Source organism: Taudactylus pleione, unplaced genomic scaffold, assembly GCF_031769625.1.
Source record: "Taudactylus pleione unplaced genomic scaffold, aTauple2 ptg000976l, whole genome shotgun sequence".
Classification (NCBI taxonomy): domain Eukaryota; kingdom Metazoa; phylum Chordata; class Amphibia; order Anura; family Myobatrachidae; genus Taudactylus; species Taudactylus pleione.
The window spans coordinates 2,301,182-2,319,367 of NW_028285377.1; the positions used below are offsets into that span (position 1 = coordinate 2,301,182).

At 51.3% G+C, this 18,186-nt stretch overlaps 1 protein-coding gene across 4 annotated transcripts in view; it reads left to right on the forward strand.

Annotated features, from left to right (window-relative positions):
* The window catches only part of ALS2 (alsin Rho guanine nucleotide exchange factor ALS2), a 212,120-nt gene extending 194,209 nt beyond the window's left edge, over window positions 1–17,911 (forward strand). For 3 of the 4 annotated variants that reach the window (XM_088460710.1, XM_088460709.1, XM_088460711.1), the window contains 3 exons: window positions 10,607–10,756; window positions 10,847–10,943; window positions 15,554–17,911. In XM_088460710.1, coding sequence (XP_088316836.1) covers window positions 10,607–10,756; window positions 10,847–10,943; window positions 15,554–15,592 — 286 coding nt within the window. In that variant the 3' untranslated portion in view covers window positions 15,593–17,911. The remainder of the gene's footprint in view (window positions 1–10,606; window positions 10,757–10,846; window positions 10,944–15,553) is intronic. The other variant, XM_088460712.1, reaches the window with a different exon arrangement.
* Window positions 17,912–18,186: the final 275 nt, after the last annotated feature.

The window sequence follows — 18,186 nt, forward strand, 5'->3', positions numbered from 1 at the left end:
CTCTGTGTGAGACTGCGGGTGTATCTGCATGCCTATATTCTGTGTGTGAGACTGCGGGTGTATCTGCATGCCTATATTCTGTGTGTGTGACTGAGTGTGTATATGCATGCCTATATTCTGTGTGTGTGACTGAGGGTGTATATGCATGCCTATATTCTGTGTATGTGACTGCGGGTGTATCTGCATGCCTATATTCTGTGTGTGTGACTGCGGGTGTATCTGCATGCCTATGCTCTGTGTGAGACTGCGGGTGTATCTGCATGCCTATATTCTGTGTGTGTGACTGAGGGTGTATATGCATGCCTATATTCTGTGTGTGTGACTGCGGGTGTATCTGCATGCCTATGCTCTGTGAGTGACTGCGGGTGTATCTGCATGCCTATATTCTGTGTGTGTGACTGAGGGTGTATATGCATACCTATATTCTGTGTGTGTGACTGAGGGTGTATCTGCATGCCTATGCTCTGAGAGTGACTGCGGGTGTATCTGCATGCCTATATTCTGTGTGTGACTGTGGGTGTATCTGCATGCCTATATTCTGTGTGTGACTGTGGGTGTATCTACATGCCTATGTTATGTGTGTGTGACTCCAGGTGTGTCTACATGCCTATGCTCTGTGTGAGACTGCGGGTGTATCTGCATGCCTATATTCTGTGTGTGTGACTGAGTGTGTATATGCATGCCTATATTCTGTGTGTGTGACTGAGGGTGTATCTGCATGCCTATATTCTGTGTGTGTGACTGAGGGTGTATATGCATGCCTATATTCTGTGTGTGTGACTGCGGGTGTATCTGCATGCCTATGCTCTGTGAGTGACTGCGGGTGTATCTGCATGCCTATATTCTGTGTGTGACTGTGGGTGTATCTGCATGCCTATATTCTGTGTGTGACTGTGGGTGTATCTACATGCCTATGTTATGTGTGTGTGACTGCGGCTGTATCTGCATGCCTATATTCTGTGTGTGTGACTGCGGGTGTATCTGCATGCCTATATTCTGTGTGTGTGACTGCGGGTGTATCTGCATGCCTATGCTCTGTGAGTGACTGCGGGTGTATCTGCATGCCTATATTCTGTGTGTGACTGCGGGTGTATCTGCATGCCTATATTCTGTGTGTGACTGCGGGTGTATCTGCATGCCTATATTCTGTGTGTGACTGCGGGTGTATCTGCATGCCTATGTTCTGTGTGTGACTGCGGGTGTATCTGCATGCCTATGTTCTGTGTGTGACTGCGGGTGTATCTGCATGCCTATTTCTACTTCAGGGTCCATAGGGGGTCCACAGGGTTGACCTTGGGGTATAGGTTGGGAACCAAATCCGGGCACCACGCAGTTAAAGCTTTTAGCTCCCAGGATGCACTTGGGTCCACTCTCCCTATAACCCCACCCCCAAGCCAGAGGCACCTCAGTTTAAGTTGGTGCCCGGCCGGATACGGTTCACCGTTTAGTGCAGTGGGGAGCTGATTAGCAGCCCCTAAGCTTTACTTTTTCTAAAGGACAGAGTTTTTTATTTTTCCTTTGGATTCTTCAGAGCGGCAGCGTCAGACTGTCCATAGGACGTCTAAGCTGCCGCTCCGTCACCCCGCTGGCGCTGAGACGCCAGTACAGATCTGGGGATCTCAGAGGGACCCCAGAGTCTGTACTAGCCGGACTCTGCGGGCGCCCAGGACTGCTGCCGGATCCACGGGGAGCAGGTAAGGCGCGGGTCACCGCTTGCGGTGATCCGCGCATTTGAAATGCAGTCCTGTGCCTCCGGTCTCTGGGGACAGACCGGAGGTGCCGGCAGTGGCAGCGGGCCCCCCATACCCCGTGTGTCCACTAGACCACCAGGGACTTACTGATCGGCGCTGGGAGCCGGCGTCCCGGGAGGTTAATAGCCGGCCAGGGGAGGAAGCTTTCCCTGTTACAGCGGCTCCTCCCCTCAGCTCAGCGCTCCTTTCAGTATCCATAGTCTGGCGTCGCTGAGCTGCTTCCTCCGCGGGCCACGCTTCTTCTGAGGTCTCCAGCGGCCATTTTCTCTGTGGTGCAGCAGAGATCTCCGAAGATGGCAGTGAGTCCAGTCTCCCTGCGTACCTCACCATCAGGTCAGTGTACACAGCGCTGTAGCCTTCCCAGACACTGAATCTGGGTAAGTTGCATGCAGTGTAATAGTGCAGTATATTATATGACATGTTTATGTATATATGTGTATATCTGCATTGTATGTGACTTATGCTAGTGCTGACTGTCTGTACTTTATTCTCTCACCTGTCAGTGTATATCTATCCCTTTCCTTATCTGCCCTAATACAGCTGTACTTGGGGTGGTTCTGAGACTCACATTTATATACTTGTTAATATTTGTGAGGTTTGTCACATACTGTTGCGTGCTGCACGTTGCCATATTTTGAGTGGAACTGTGTGTTGCATACGCTGAAAATGGGTCCCTGCAGCTAATTTTTAGTATCAGTCAGGACCAGTATAGCGCTGCTTGATCACAAGGCTTGGTCAGATATGTCTGACCAGGAGATAGAGCGTTATACTGCACCCATTTTTACTATCCTGCAAGCCATGTGCTGCAGGTGTTAGTGCGGAGGATTTAACGCTTAAAGGGTTCTGTATGTGGCGTCATCGGGTGCCGGCCCCTTTCACGACCCCCTTGGGCGGTTTGTTTTCTCGGGATCCTCTTAATTGCCGATCGCCGGGCGGGCCCCATTGTTGTACCTCACTTGGGGTTACTTCACCATACTGCCCTTTTTCATCTCAGGGTATCTTGCAGTTTCTTGCACATCCCCTGTGACACAGACTATCGCTCCCTGCAGGGGGTTTTCGAGTATATGAATTCCCCCTGGTGCCACAATAGTCTGTCATGCCCCTTGCAGGGATTACCACAACAGCCACCCTGGGTGGATGTCGTTTTCCTACAAAACGCAAATTGGCGTGGTTGACGCCCTGTGGTTACTTCCCACTTGGCTCTACCAGGAACTGGATACTGTTGTGGGCTCTTTCCCTCTTACACGGGGGGAAGCCTATCTCAAGTATTATTATCCCTGTTTTGGGGCTGGTAGCAGGTCCATTCTGGTTAGAGTGAATGTTGACCTGCACCTGTATCATACACCCTCAGTATTACGTGCCTTCTGGGTCCCTGTTGCTGACTAGCGGGTGGATCGCATGGCGGGACTCTGGCTGTTGCCAGATATGAGGTATTACAACAGTGTTTGGTCTCCTGTCCCAAATTCCCTGAGGGTCATCATGAGCCCCTCCTGGGGTGGATGGGCGTGTTACTCGTCGGATTACAGACGTTACTACGCATCCCATTCCTGCGTGGTCGGATTCTTCTGATCCGTAGGTGGTAACTCTGCCTGAAATCAGTATACTCGCTTTCAGGGGTTGTTACCCATCCTACCATGGCGATAGCATGGTTGGTTAATACTATTGCATACTGAGCTGATGCATTTGTAATGTTTTTTCCCCTCCAACACGTCTGGGGTTCAAATGTATTTGGCCGCTCACGTAATATATGCAGTTGTCATAGGTGGACATGCCTATATTGGATACCAGCTCCTAACTTTCAGAGTTCCGGCTGCGACGGTATCCTCCGTAATACCCTATGGCTGCGCTCAGGGAATGCAGAGGTGCAGATACCATCTATAGGGTATATCTTGTTGGGTCCTGACCTTGACAGTGGCAGTACAAATTTCCCGCCGTCAGCTATGCTCACTACGGGGCCTCAGACTATTAAGTCTTTTTGTCCTCTGGGTCAGCCTAAAGGTCTGTTTCTTCATAGACTGTCGGCCTTTACAAGGGCCGACATATCCAGTTCCGAGCAGGCCTGGACTGCCAGCCGATCCTGCTTCTGAACCTACGGATATATCGTCAGCCTGACGAGACAGGCCTACCACTGGGAGATGGCGATTTCTCAGTTTGCCCGGTACTAGTGTCTAGTTGCCGCGGCTACGTCGGTAGGAGGGTACGCACTCTCTTTGCTCAGGCGGCCTATTTCCATGTGATGGTACGCAGGCCCTTATTCGGAACAGGGCCTTACAAATCCAGAAAGCTATACAGTTGTTGCGGTAAGCGGAGCTAATTGGGCCATCCCCACTTTCTCAGCGAGGGACTGGTTGTTCTGCTTTCTTTCTGGTGCGGTGGCTGAATGGTCCTCTTTGGCCTATTCTCTGTCTTAATTCCCTGAACCAGTTCCTAAAGCTACCTGGGCTCAGGAGGCAATCCCTATGCTCCATCATACTATGTTTGGAACCTGGGGACTTTATGGTATCACTGGATATACAGGACGCGTGCCTACGGGTACTTACAGAGACCTTACCTCAGCATGGACTGAGGTTTGCTGTATCACAGCACTTACGATTTTTCGGGCTCTGCCTGTTGGGACTGCTCTCAGCCCCACAGGGGTTTACCAGCGTTTTGGATTTTCTGACAGTTCTTCTGTTCAGTATATCCCAATGCTCCTGTACCTGGATGGCCTCCTGCTCTTAGCAGGATCACTGGGGTACTTTACAGCCGGGTCAGGTTCACTGTGGCTTCTTCAGGGTGCAGACGTTTAATCAATGGGGAAAAAGTCCTCCCTGCATCCCTCTCTGGGTATTCTTCACCTAGGAGCCCTGCTGGATTCTCAGAATCTGAGAATTCTTCTGGCGTAAGACGGCATCTCCACTCTTCCATTAGGAGTACATGGATGTCTGCGCAGTCGACATATGTCTTTACACTCTGGGATGCATGGTCCACTATTCAGTGTCTGCCTTTGGAAGGGTGGAATGGGCTTAGTTCCATTCCAGGCCTTTCCATAATTGGCTTATCTCCAGATGGAACAAGTTTTTTCTGTCTGATCACTGTTCAAACGATGATGCTCTCCCCGGAGGCAAGTCGGTCCCTTTTCGGGTGACTATGGCCATCTCGTCCAGGGTATTCTTTGCTAAGGACAGTGTCTGGTTCGCATCCATTTCAGTGCAGTTGGATGTCTGTCGATTCCACCCTGTCAATTAACTTGTTGGAACTTTAGCCTGTCTTGGGCCTTCACTCTGGCATAGCCCTTGTTTCCCGGTGAACCTGAAAAAGTTCAGTCCGACAGGGTCAGAACAGTGGCTTCCTTTTTAGCAATACTGTTCGTTGGGTGGCAATGTCAGGTATGTCATACATTCAGACATTGTCTGAGGGTCTCCTCCCGACCATCTCGACAGTGTTCATTTCAGGTGCTCTCCATTGGGAAGCGGGAGTCCTCAGCCGTCACAACGTGCATCCAGGGGACTAGTCTATTCCCCAAGAGAGGTTTCATCTCCTGGTGAGCAGGGGGGGGTCCTCCTGAGGTGACCCTCATGGCCTTCTGACTCTATCACACTATGGTGTTACAGTCCAACTCTGGGGATTCTGAAGCAACCTTCAGTGACTCTTTGTCGGTGAAGTGGTTCTTCCAATTTGCGTACCTGTGTTCTCCGGTCTCCATTCTTCCTCGAGGGAAGTGTTTCAATCGAGACGGAGATGCTTTCCTGCTGGTGGCTCCTGATTGCCCCAGATGTCAGGGGTACTTGGTTTTTCGGAGTCTCTCCATCGATACTCCATTCCTGATGCTTCACTGCCCAGACCTGTTGTCTCAGGGTCCTGGGGTTTGCCTTGGACCTGGGTCTTTTGTCTTTGACTGCGTTTCTACAGTGGTCTTACGGCTTCCCTGGCTTTGTCATCGTTGGAATGATTAGAGCACATGGATCCGCTTTTGCTGGGACCTACCGCAAACTGTGGCAGCCATAATTCTTATGGTATTATACCTGTGTCCAGGATTTCTGGTGTCCAGGATTTCCAGATATTCTGGCATTCCTTCCGGCTGGCTTGGGTTTCACCCTCGGCCTGGCCTTCCTGACAGTGCGGATCTCTACACTGTCAGTATGATTAAGATATGGAATTGCTCCGCTCTGGTATCCAGTTCATCCTTTGGAGTGTTTTCTAGATTATGCCTCCATTTGTCCTCCCTAGGGACTCCTTGGGAGTTAGTAGTGGTTCTTCGTTAAATCCGGGGAAAGTTAATGGAACCGCTGGTTGTGATGGCCATTACATGGTCTATTGCTTTGGCTTTCTCTCTTTCTCTCAGGGAGTTTATATCACCCAGGTGAGTGTCGGAATTGGGAGCGTTCTCATGTGGCTCCCTCTTCTGGAGGGCATCTTGTCAGGGTGTGAGTTGCTCTCACCCTGTGTTTCTTCTTAGTGATTTTTAGGTTCCATATTATTCTGGAACTTATGGTGAGGCCATTCAGTCCCCAGTCCTCTCGGCTGGTGTGGCCTCATTGACTGTGGTCCGGCCTCTGTGGATTTATGTGATCCGTTCAAGTTCCTGACGGAAATCGGACTCCTTATTTGTGGTCTGAGATTTCTGGTTTTAACAGGAAAGGATGGCCGGCCTATGGCCAAATGTTGGCTGGACGGCCTCGTATGTCTTCAGGGGCCTACCCATGGGTAGGCCTTTCTGTTGTTAATGCTTGTTTTTTCTCGGGCCATGTAACCCTCGTGGGTGGCTCGCTGTGGCGCCTTGGCTGTTTTGCCTTGCTAGATGGCCACGTGGTCTTCTGTCCACACCTTTTTAAGGTTCTAGGCATTGGTTTCCTTTGCCTCTCCGGATGCTTCCTTTTTGGCGGCGGATTCTCCTCTCAGCACAGGAGCGTCCCCTCCCTTGGTTGAACTGCTTTGGGACATCCCCAAGATCAACCCTGTGGACCCCCTATGGACCCTGAAGTAGAAAACAAGAGATATGGTAAGAACTTACCTTTGTTATCTCTGTTTCTACGAAGTCCATAGGGTCCACAGGGCGCCCGCCCTGACGCACCTGGCTTCAAATGGGCTGTGTGGCTGGTCACCGGTTCCGTCTCCCATTTCTGTGAGTATGGTTATCGAGTGTTCCAGTTTTCTCTCTCTTTTTCTCTCCTCCTCCGGCCTTTGGCTACTTACAAACTGAGGTGCCTCTGGCTTGGGGGTGGGGTTATAGGGAGAGTGGACCCAAGTGCATCCTGGGAGCTAAAAGCTTTAACTGCGTGGTGCCCGGATTTGGTTCCCAACCTATACCCCAAGGTCAACCCTGTGGACCCTATGGACTTCGTAGAAACAGAGATAACAAAGGTAAGTTCTTACCATATCTCTTGTTATTCTGTGTGTGACTGCGGGTGTATCTGCATGTCTATATTCTGTGTGAGACTGCGGGTGTATCTGTATGCCTATATTCTGTGTGAGACTGCGGGTGTATCTGCATGCCTATATTCTGTGTGTGTGACTGCGGCTGTATCTGCATGCCTATATTCTGTGTGTGTAACTGCGGCTGTATCTGCATGCCTATATTCTGTGTGTGTAACTGCGGCTGTATTTGCATGCCTATATTCTGTGTGTGTGACTGCGGCTGTATCAGCATGCCTATATTCTGTGTGTGTGACTGCGGCTGTATCTGCATGCCTATATTCTGTGTGACACTGCGGGTGTATCTGCATGCCTATATCCTGTCTGAGACTGCGGGTGTATCTGCATGCCTATATTCTGTATGTGTGACTGCGGGTGTATCTGCATGCCTATATTATGTGTGTGTGACTGCGGGTGTATCTGCATGCCTATATTATGTGTGTGTGACTGCGGGTGTATCTGCATGCCTATATTCTGTGTGTGGCTGTATCTGCATGCCTATATTATGTGTGTGTATCTGCATTCCTATGCTCTGTGAGTGACTGCGGCTGTATCTACATGCCTATGCTCTGAGTGACTGCGGCTGTATCTGCATGCCTATATTATGTGTGTGTGACTGCGGGTGTATCTGCATCCTATATTCTGTGTGTGTGACTGCGGCTGTATCTGCATCCTATATTCTGTGTGTGTGACTGCGGGTGTATCTGCATGCCTATATTCTGTGTGTGTGTGTGTGACTGCAGGTGTATCTGCATGCCTATATTCTGTGTGTGACTGCGGGTGTATCTGCATGCCTATATTATGTGTGTGTATCTGCATGCCTATATTCTGTGTGTGTGTGACTGCGGGTGTATCTGCATGCCTATATTCTGTGTGAGACTGCAGGTGTATCTGCATGCCTATATTCTGTGTGAGACTGCGGCTGTATCTGCATGCCTATATTCTGTGTGAGTGACTGCGGCTGTATCTGCATGCCTATATTCTGTGTGAGTGACTGCGGCTGTATCTGCATGCCTATATTCTGTGTGAGTGACTGCGGCTGTATCTGCATGCCTATATTCTGTGTGAGTGACTGCGGCTGTATCTGCATGCCTATATTCTGTGTGAGTGACTGTATCTGCATGCTTTAGTTACAGTATTACAGCCGCTTACACTATAACTTAGCGTTCCTCATGCAGATACACCCGCAGACGCACACAGAGCACAGGCATGCAGATACACCCGCAGACGCACACAGAGCACAGGCATGCTGATACACATGCAGACGCACACAAAGCACAGGCATGCTGATGCAGACGCACACAGAGCACAGGCATGCAGATACACACGCAGACGCACACAGAGCACAGGCATGCAGACGCACACAGAGCACAGGCATGCAGATACATCTGCATACGCACACAGAATATAGGCATGCAGATACACACGCAGGCGCACACAGAGCACAGACATGCAGATACACCCGGAGACGCACACAGAGCACAGGCATGCAGATACACATGCAGACGCACACAGAGCACAGGCATGCAGATACACCCGCAGACGCACACAGAGCACAGGCATGCAGATACACCCGCATACGCACACAGAATATAGGCATGCAGACGCACAGAGCACAGGCATGCAGATACACCCGCAGACGCACACAGAGCACAGGCATGCAGATACACCCGCAGACGCACACAGAATATAGGCATGCAGATACAGCCGCAGTCACACACAGAATATAGGCATGCAGATACACCCGCAGACGCACACAGAATATAGGCATGCAGATACACCCGCAGTCACACACAGAGCACAGGCATGCAGATACACCCGCAGTCACACAGAGCACAGGCATGCAGATACACCCGCAGATGCACACAGAGCACAGGCATGCAGATACACCCGCAGACGCACACAGAGCACAGGCATGCAGATACACTCGTAGACGCACACAGAGCACAGGCATGCAGATACACCCGCAGTCACACACAGAGCACAGGCATGCAGATACACCCGCAGATGCACACAGAGCACAGGCATGCAGATACACCCGCAGACGCACACAGAGCACAGGCATGCAGATACACCCGCAGACGCACACAGAGCACAGGCATGCAGATACACCCGCAGACGCACACAGAGCACAGGCATGCAGATACACCCGCAGACGCACACAGAATATAGGCATGCAGATACAGCCGCAGTCACACACAGAATATAGGCATGCAGATACACCCGCAGACGCACACAGAATATAGGCATGCAGATACACCCGCAGTCACACACAGTGCACAGGCATGCAGATACACCCGCAGTCACACACAGAGCACAGGCATGCAGATACACCCGCAGATGCACACAGAGCACAGGCATGCTGATGCACCCGCAGACGCACACAGAGCACAGGCATGCAGATACACCCGCAGACGCACACAGAGCACAGGCATGCAGATACACCCGCAGACGCACACAGAGCACAGGCATGCAGATACACTCGTAGACGCACACAGAGCACAGGCATGCAGATACACCCGCATACACACACAGAGCACAGGCATGCAGATACACCCGCATACGCACACAGAATATAGGCATGCAGACGCACACAGAGCACAGGCATGCAGATACACCCGCAGACGCACACAGAGCACAGGCATGCAGATACACCCGCAGACGCACACAGAGCACAGGCATGCAGATACACTCGTAGACGCACACAGAGCACAGGCATGCAGATACACTCGTAGACGCACACAGAGCACAGGCATGCAGATACACCCGCAGACGCACACAGAGCACAGGCATGCAGATACACCCGCAGACGCACACAGAGCACAGGCATGCAGATACACTCGCAGACGCACACAGAGCACAGGCATGCAGATACACTCGCAGACGCACACAGAGCACAGGCATGCAGATACACTCGCAGACGCACACAGAGCACAGGCATGCAGATACACTCGTAGACGCACACAGAGCACAGGAATGCAGATACACCCTCAGACGCACACAGAGCACAGGCATGCAGATACACCCGCAGACGCACACAGAGCACAGGCATGCAGATACACCCGCAGACGCACACAGAGCACAGGCATGCAGATACACCCGCAGACGCACACAGAGCACAGGCATGCAGATACACCCGCAGACGCACACAGAGCACAGGCATGCTGCATATCATGTTACTCAGCAGAAGCTGCTTTTGATATCTACTCGCATCACTGTGCGAATAAGACAAATTTGAAGGTAAACTGTTGCATGGAAAGATGCTCGGCGCTACGGAGTCACGGCATGGAGCGACTAGAAGAGGTGTTTAGCGTGCAAGGAGGCTAGATGTATGAGCACGTCTGTAGTAGTTAGTGAGCCCAAAACCCCATGCCAACATCCTCCCATGTTGTGTCCAGTCTGTCCCGTAACACTGACGATGGCTGTAATAATACACTAAAGTCACCCCTTGCTATCTGCAGCACTACATTTACTCCATCTGACAAACTGAAGGTTATCCAACAAACCTTTGAGGAGATCACGCAGGAGGCACAAGAGGCACACAAGGAAGGCTTCCTCTGGTCCATGGATGAGCTGTTCCCTGTCTTCCTCTATGTTGTCCTTAGAGCCAGGTCAGTTATCAGACTACTTGTACTGTGTCCTTCCCCTGGCAGAAGTCACGTTTCTTTAATAATCAATATTTCCTTCTCATTTCCACGCAGGATACGAAACCTGGGCTCAGAGGTTCATCTGATAGAAGATCTGATGGATCCATATCTACAGCATGGAGAGCAAGGGATAATGTTCACTACATTAAAGGTGAAATCATTTGAATTTACATATAAAATTGCTTGTCTATCCATTGGCCATAGAACGTTTACAGCTCATTCAAGTGAATGGCGAGTCACAGGATCGTTCTTCACTCATAGTAATGGAGCTTATTGTGTATATTGAAATATTTTTACTTTGGGGAAACCAATTCCAATGTAATCTCTCCAGCTTGTTCTGGTGTGAGGAGATGGACCGGTCAGGCCGTTGGAAACTAAGGGCCTGATTCAGACCCACTCGCGAGCGGCTGTCCGCTCGCAAGTGGGTCGATGGTCTGCACTGAGCATGCGCACGACGGAGGGAGCTCCGTCGTGCGCATGCGCCAGACGCGACGAGCGAAGGACTTTCCTTCGCTCATTGTGTCTGATCAAAGGGGGCGTGCTGTCGATGTTGATTGACAGCACGCCCCCTTTGGTGGGCGTGCCGGGGGCATGTCTCCCTGACGGGGGCGTTCCCAAGGGAACGCCTACCGTCAGAAGCCGGCCCACTGACATCACTAGTGATGTCAGTGGGAGTGATTTTGGCTCTGATAGAGCCAAAATCACTCCGGGCCTTGCGGTTGAAAACCTCAACCGCAGGCTCCGGCTCGCAGTGGCGATGGTCACGACCATCGCGGCCTTCAAACTGCTCGCTCGTATAGGCTGTGGGTGGTGACCCACAGCTATACGAGCGTCCAGGAGGACGCTCCATAATTATGGAGGGCGGCCCTCATTCAGAGCGTGCGCTCTGCTCAGAGCGTACGGCTCTGAATGAGGGCCTAAGAGTTCCATCCACCTGTTGCAGGACGGATAGGACAGCTAGAGTAGGATGTGGGGCAGGAAGGATAGGACAGAGTAGGATGCGGGGCTGCAGAAGATACGTTACAGGAAGGATAGGACAGATGGAGTAGGATGCGGGTCTGCAGAAGGCACGTTACAGGAAGGATAGGACAGATGGAGTAGGATGCGGGTCTGCAGAAGGCACGTTGCAGGAAAGATAGAACAGCGTAGGATGCGAGGCAGGAAGGATAGGACAGATGGAGTAGGATGCGGGGCTGAAGAAGAAACGTTACAGGAAGGATAGGACAGAGTAGGATGTGGGGCAGGAAGGAAAGGACAGAGTAGGATGCGGGGCAGTTGGATAGGACAGATGGAGTAGCATGCGGGTCTGCAGAAGGCACGTTACAGGAAGGATAGGACAGATGGAGTAGGATGCGGGGCTGCAGAAGGCACGTTACAGGAAGGATAGGACAGATGGAGTAGGATGCGGGGCTGCAGAAGGCACGTTACAGGAAGGATAGGACAGAGTAGGATGCGGGGCTGCAGAAGACACGGTACAGGAAGGATAGGACAGATGGAGTAGGATGCGGGGCTGCAGAAGGCACGTTGCAGGAAGGATAGGACAGATGGAGTAGGATGCGGGGCTGCAGAAGGCACGTTACAGGAAGGATAGGACAGATGGAGTAGGATGCGGGGCTGCAGAAGGCCCGTTACAGGAAGGATAGGACAGATGGAGTAGGATGCGGGGCTGCAGAAGGCACGGTACAGGAAGGATAGGACAGAGTAGGATGCGGGGATGCAGAAGGCACGGTACAGGAAGGATAGGACAGAGTAGGATGCGGGGCTGCAGAAGGCACGTTACAGGAAGGATAGGACAGATGGAGTAGGATGCGGGTCTGCAGAAGGCACGTTACAGGAAGGATAAGACAGATGGAGTAGGATGCGGGGCTGCAGAAGAAACGTTACAGGAAGGATAGGACAGATGGAGTAGGATGCGGGTCTGCAGAAGGCACGTTACAGGAAGGATAAGACAGATGGAGTAGGATGCGGGGCTGCAGAAGAAACGTTACAGGAAGGATAGGACAGATGGAGTAGGATGCGGGGCTGCAGAAGACACGGTACAAGAAGGATAGGACAGAGTAGGATGCGGGGCTGCAGAAGGCACGGTACAGGAAGGATAGGACAGATGGAGAACGATGCGGGGCTGCAGAAGACACGGTACAGGAAGGATAGGACATAGTAGGATGCGGGGCTGCAGAAGGCACGTTACAGGAAGGATAGGACCGAGTAGGATGAGGGGCTACAGAAGGCACGTTACAGGAAGGATAGGACAGAGTAGGATGCGGGGCTGCAGAAGAAACGTTACAGGAAGGATAGGACAGCGTAGGATGCGGGTCTGCAGAATGCACGTTACAGGAAGGATAGGACAGATGGAGTAGGATGCGGGGCTGCAGAAGGCACGTTACAGGAAGGATAGGACAGAGTAGGATGCGGGGCTGCAGAAGGCACGTTACAGGAAGGATAGGACAGATTAGGATGCGGGGATGCAGAAGGCACGGTACAGGAAGGATAGGACAGATGGAGTAGGATGCGGGGCTGCAGAAGGCACATTACAGAAAGGATAGGACAGATGGAGTAGGATGCGGGGCTGCAGAAGGCACGTTACAGAAGGATAGGACAGATGGAGTAGGATGCGGGGCTGCAGAAGAAACGTTACAGGAAGGATAGGATAGATGGAGTAGGATGCGGGGCTGCAGAAGACACGTTACAGGAAGGATAGGACAGAGTAGGATGCGGGGCTGCAGAAGCATGTTACAGGAAGGATACGACAGATGGAGTAGGATGCGGGGCTGCAGAAGATACATTACAGGAAGGATAGGACAGATGGAGTAGGATGCGGGTCTGCAGAAGACACGGTACAGGAAGGATAGGACAGAGTAGGATGCGGGGATGCAGAAGACACGGTACAGGAAGGATAGGACAGATGGAGTAGGATGCGGGGCTGCAGAAGACACGGTACAGGAAGGATAGGACAGATGGAGTAGGATGCGGGTCTGCAGAAGGCACGTTACAGGAAGGATAGGACAGAGTAGGATGCGGGGATGCAGAAGGCATGGTACAGGAAGGATAGGACAGATCGAGTAGGATGCGGGGCTGCAGATGACACGGTACAGGAAGGATAGGACAGATGGAGTAGGATGCGGGGCTGCAGAAGAAACGTTACAGGAAGGATAGGACAGATGGAGTAGGATGCGGGGCTGCAGAAGAAATGTTACAGGAAGGATAGGACAGATGGAGTAGGATGCGGGGCTGCAGAAGGCACGTTACAGGAAGGATAGGACAGATGGAGTAGGATGCGGGGCTGCAGAAGACACGGTACAGGAAGGATAGGACAGATGGAGTAGGATGCGGGGCTGCAGAAGGCACGTTACAGGAAGGATAGGACAGATGGAGTAGGATGCGGGGCTGCAGAAGAAACGTTACAGGAAGGATAGGACAGATGGAGTAGGATGCGGGGCTGCAGAAGACACGGTACAGGAAGGATAGGACAGATGGAGTAGGATGCGGGGCTGCAGAAGGCACGGTACAGGAAGGATATCTCCTCACCACTACTCCTCGTTAAAAGGGAGCAGGAGAGGCTGAGGTGCCGATTCTGGTGGCCGTGCCAAGTGGCATTCACGTCAAGGCGGATGTTGAAATTCGATGAGACCTCACTTCAAGGCCCAGCAAAGCAGGTTGTCCCCCTTGCCATCATAATGCCTTCCATGTCCCCCTCACCAGGGTGGTCAGTGAAACACAATCCCTAAATCCACTTATCTTGTTATTGCACCATGAATGCAAAGCTTAGCTCTCGTCCCTGCCCTCTTGCTGAAGGTGCGGGTTCCTCTGGCACAATACCATTGTTTATGCTGGGTCCTTCATAGCTTAGTCATACATCAGCCGGTAATGGCACATGTGGGCCAGTCTCTGTACTACACACTGGCACTACTCTCAGCTACGACACAATGCCATTGTTTATGCTGGGTCCTTCATAGCTTAGTCATACATCAGCCGGTAATGGCACACGTGGGCCTGTCCAGATGTACTACACACTGGCACTACTCTCAGCTACCACACAATGCCATTGTTTATGCTGGGTCCTTCATAGCTTAGTCATACATTAGCCGGTAATGGCACACATGGGCCAGTCCCTATGTACTACACACTGGCACTACTCTCAGCTACCACACAATGCCATTGTTTATGCTGGGTCCTTCATAGCTTAGTCATACATTAGCCGGTAATGGCACACATGGGCCAGTCCCTATGTACTACACACTGGCACTACTCTCAGCTACCACACAATGCCATTGTTTATGCTGGGTCCTTCATAGCTTAGTCATACATCAGCCGGTAATGGCACACGTGGGCCAGTCTCTGTACTACACACTGGCATTGCTTTTAGCTTTGTCACATGCTGAATTCTCAGGTTTGTGGATATCAACGTTTCAGATGCTCCCCCCGGTAATTCCCCGTTAATTCCCCTCCCCCCCCCCCCCCCCCCCGGTGTATTACTAAACCCCCAAACACTTTTAAGGTTTGATTCATTCTAGGGTTTAAAATTTCAGTTTAAATGTGTAATTGCAATATGTGCTGTTACCGAGCATTTGGCTACAGAGATGACGTTTTCCATGTTGCGTGCTTATTGTACTTGTATAGCGGATCCGTGTGTGTCGTTGTCTAGTGAAGTGGTTGCATACAATGAAATGTTTATCAAGCTCTGCTATCAAAGTGCTAAGGCTGCCTTGATGTATGTTGAATAATACTTTATGTATAACGTCATGTACTTTTGTTTTATGACAGGCATGCTATTACCAAATCCAACATGAAAAACTCCACTAGACGTTACCACTGCCAGACGCCATAATCGGAGAATGGAAATTCCATATTTAGTGGCACTGTTACAGTGTATGGTCGCAATTGGAGCACAGAATAGTCACTGCCGCTGCTGTGGATAGTGGGAGGTCACACTGCGATCCCTTGTGCTGCTGTGGATTGTAACCGGGGACGGACGCTACACTGCGATTCCTTGTGCCGCTGTGGATAGTAACAGGGCAGGGACGCTACACTGCAATTCCTTATGCTGCTGTGGATAGTAACCGGGGAGGGATGCTACAGTGCTATTCCTTGTGCTGCTGTGGATAGTAACCGGGGACGGCCGCTACACTGCGATTCCTTGTGCCGCTGTGGATAGTAACCGGGGACGGCCGCTACACTGCGATTCCTTGTGCCGCTGTGGATAGTAACCGGGGACGGCCGCTACACTGCGATTCCTTGTGCCGCTGTGGATAGTAACCAGGGACGGACGCTACACTGCAATTCCTTGTGCCGCTGTGGATAGTAACCGGGGACGGACGTTACACTGCAATTCCTTGTGCTGCTGTGGATAGTAACCGGGGACGGACGTTACACTGCAATTCCTTGTGCCGCTGTGTATAGTAACCGGGGACGGCCGCTACACTGTGATTCCTTGTGCCGCTGTGGATAGTAACCGGGGAGGGACGCTACACTGCGATTCCTTGTGCCGCTGTGGATAGTGGGAGGTTACACTGCAATTCCTTGTGCCGCTGTGGATAGTGGGAGGTTACACTGCAATGCCTTGTGCCGCTGTGCATAGTAACCAGGGAGGGATGCTACACTGCAATGCCTTGTGCCGCTGTGGATAGTAACCGGGGGCGGATGCTACACTGCAATTCCTTATGCTGCTGTGGATAGTAACCGGGGAGGGACGCTACAGTGCTATTCCTTGTGCTGCTGTGGATAGTAACCGGGGACGGACGCTACACTGCGATGCCTTGTGCTGCTGTGGATAGTAACCGGGGATGAACACTACACTGCGATGCCTTGTGCCGCTGTGGATAGTAACCGGGGAGGGATGCTACACTGCGATGCCTTGTGCCGCTGTGGATAGTAACCGGGGATGAACGCTACACTGCGATGCCTTGTGCCGCTGTGGATAGTAACCGGGGATGAACGCTACACTGCGATGCCTTGTGCCGTTGTGGATAGTAACCGGGGATGAACGCTACACTGCAATGCCTTGTGCAGCTGTGGATAGTAACCGGGGATGAACGCTACAGTGCGATGCCTTGTGCCGCTGTGGATAGTAACCGGGGATGAACGCTACACTGCGATGCCTTGTGCCGTTGTGGATAGTAACCGGGGATGAACGCTACACTGCGATGCCTTGTGCCGCTGTGGATAGTAACCGGGGATGAACGCTACAGTGCGATGCCTTGTGCCGCTGTGGATAGTAACCGGGGATGAACGCTACACTGCGATGCCTTGTGCCGTTGTGGATAGTAACCGGGGATGAACGCTACACTGCGATGCCTTGTGCCGCTGAGCAAATTGTTCTCACTAACAGCAGAACAAATGTCAAACAAGTTTAGGGTTATTTTTACAGCTGAAGAAGAAATGTGTATTTAATAAGAGAATTATAATGTTTAACTGCTAATCTGTTATAAAACCTGATAAATACTGATGATAAATTAATATAATACAAGATGGAAAGCAGCTGAAGAATATGGCACAGATGTTTGTATTATTACAATTATTAATATTATGATTGATGCTTCTTTAGAACCAAAGTATCATTTATAGCATCAGTTATCACTGCAGCTAATTGTTCTGTTAATGAAACCCGCTTCTCTGCATCATTAACTGTAGTTACACCTCAGCCTGAAAACTGGACACAAATGATGTGAACAATTTTGATATAATTATTATTATTCTAATGTCCTAACTTGCTCTTATAAAGTGTTCTTTTTGGAAGCCTGTTTAAACAAATATTTACTTATTTTCCCCTAATTTTGCCCTGTGGGGGATTGCAGCCGGTTACAGGGCAACGTAATATAATATCCAGATCTATTCCCCCCACACTCTTCCTTGTAGCCATCTCTTTCCCCCCCCACTCTTCCTTGTAGCCATCTCTTTCCCCCCACTCTTCCTTGTAGCCATCTCTTTTCCCCCCCACTCTTCTTTGTAGCCATCTTTTCCCCCCCACTCTTCCTTGTAGCCAGCTCTATTCCCCCCCACTCTTCCTTGTAGCCAGCTCTTCCCCCCCCCACTCTTCCTTGTAGCCAGCACTATTCCCCCCCACTCTTCCTTGTAGCCAGCACTATTCCCCCCCACTCTTCCTTGTAGCCAGCTCTTTCTCCCCCCCCCACTCTTCCTTGTAGCCAGCTCTATTCCCCCCCCACTCTTCCTTGTAGCCAGCTCTATTCCCCCCACACTTCCTTGTAGCCAGCTCTTTTCCCCCCACACTCTTCCTTGTAGCCAGCTCTTTTCCCCCCACACTCTTCCTTGTAGCCAGCTTTTCCCACCACACTCTTCCTTGTAGCCAGCTCTTTTCCCCCCACACTCTTCCTTGTACCCACCCCAACTCCCCCACTCTTCATTGTAGCCATCTCTTTTCCCCAGATGTATCCTTCCAC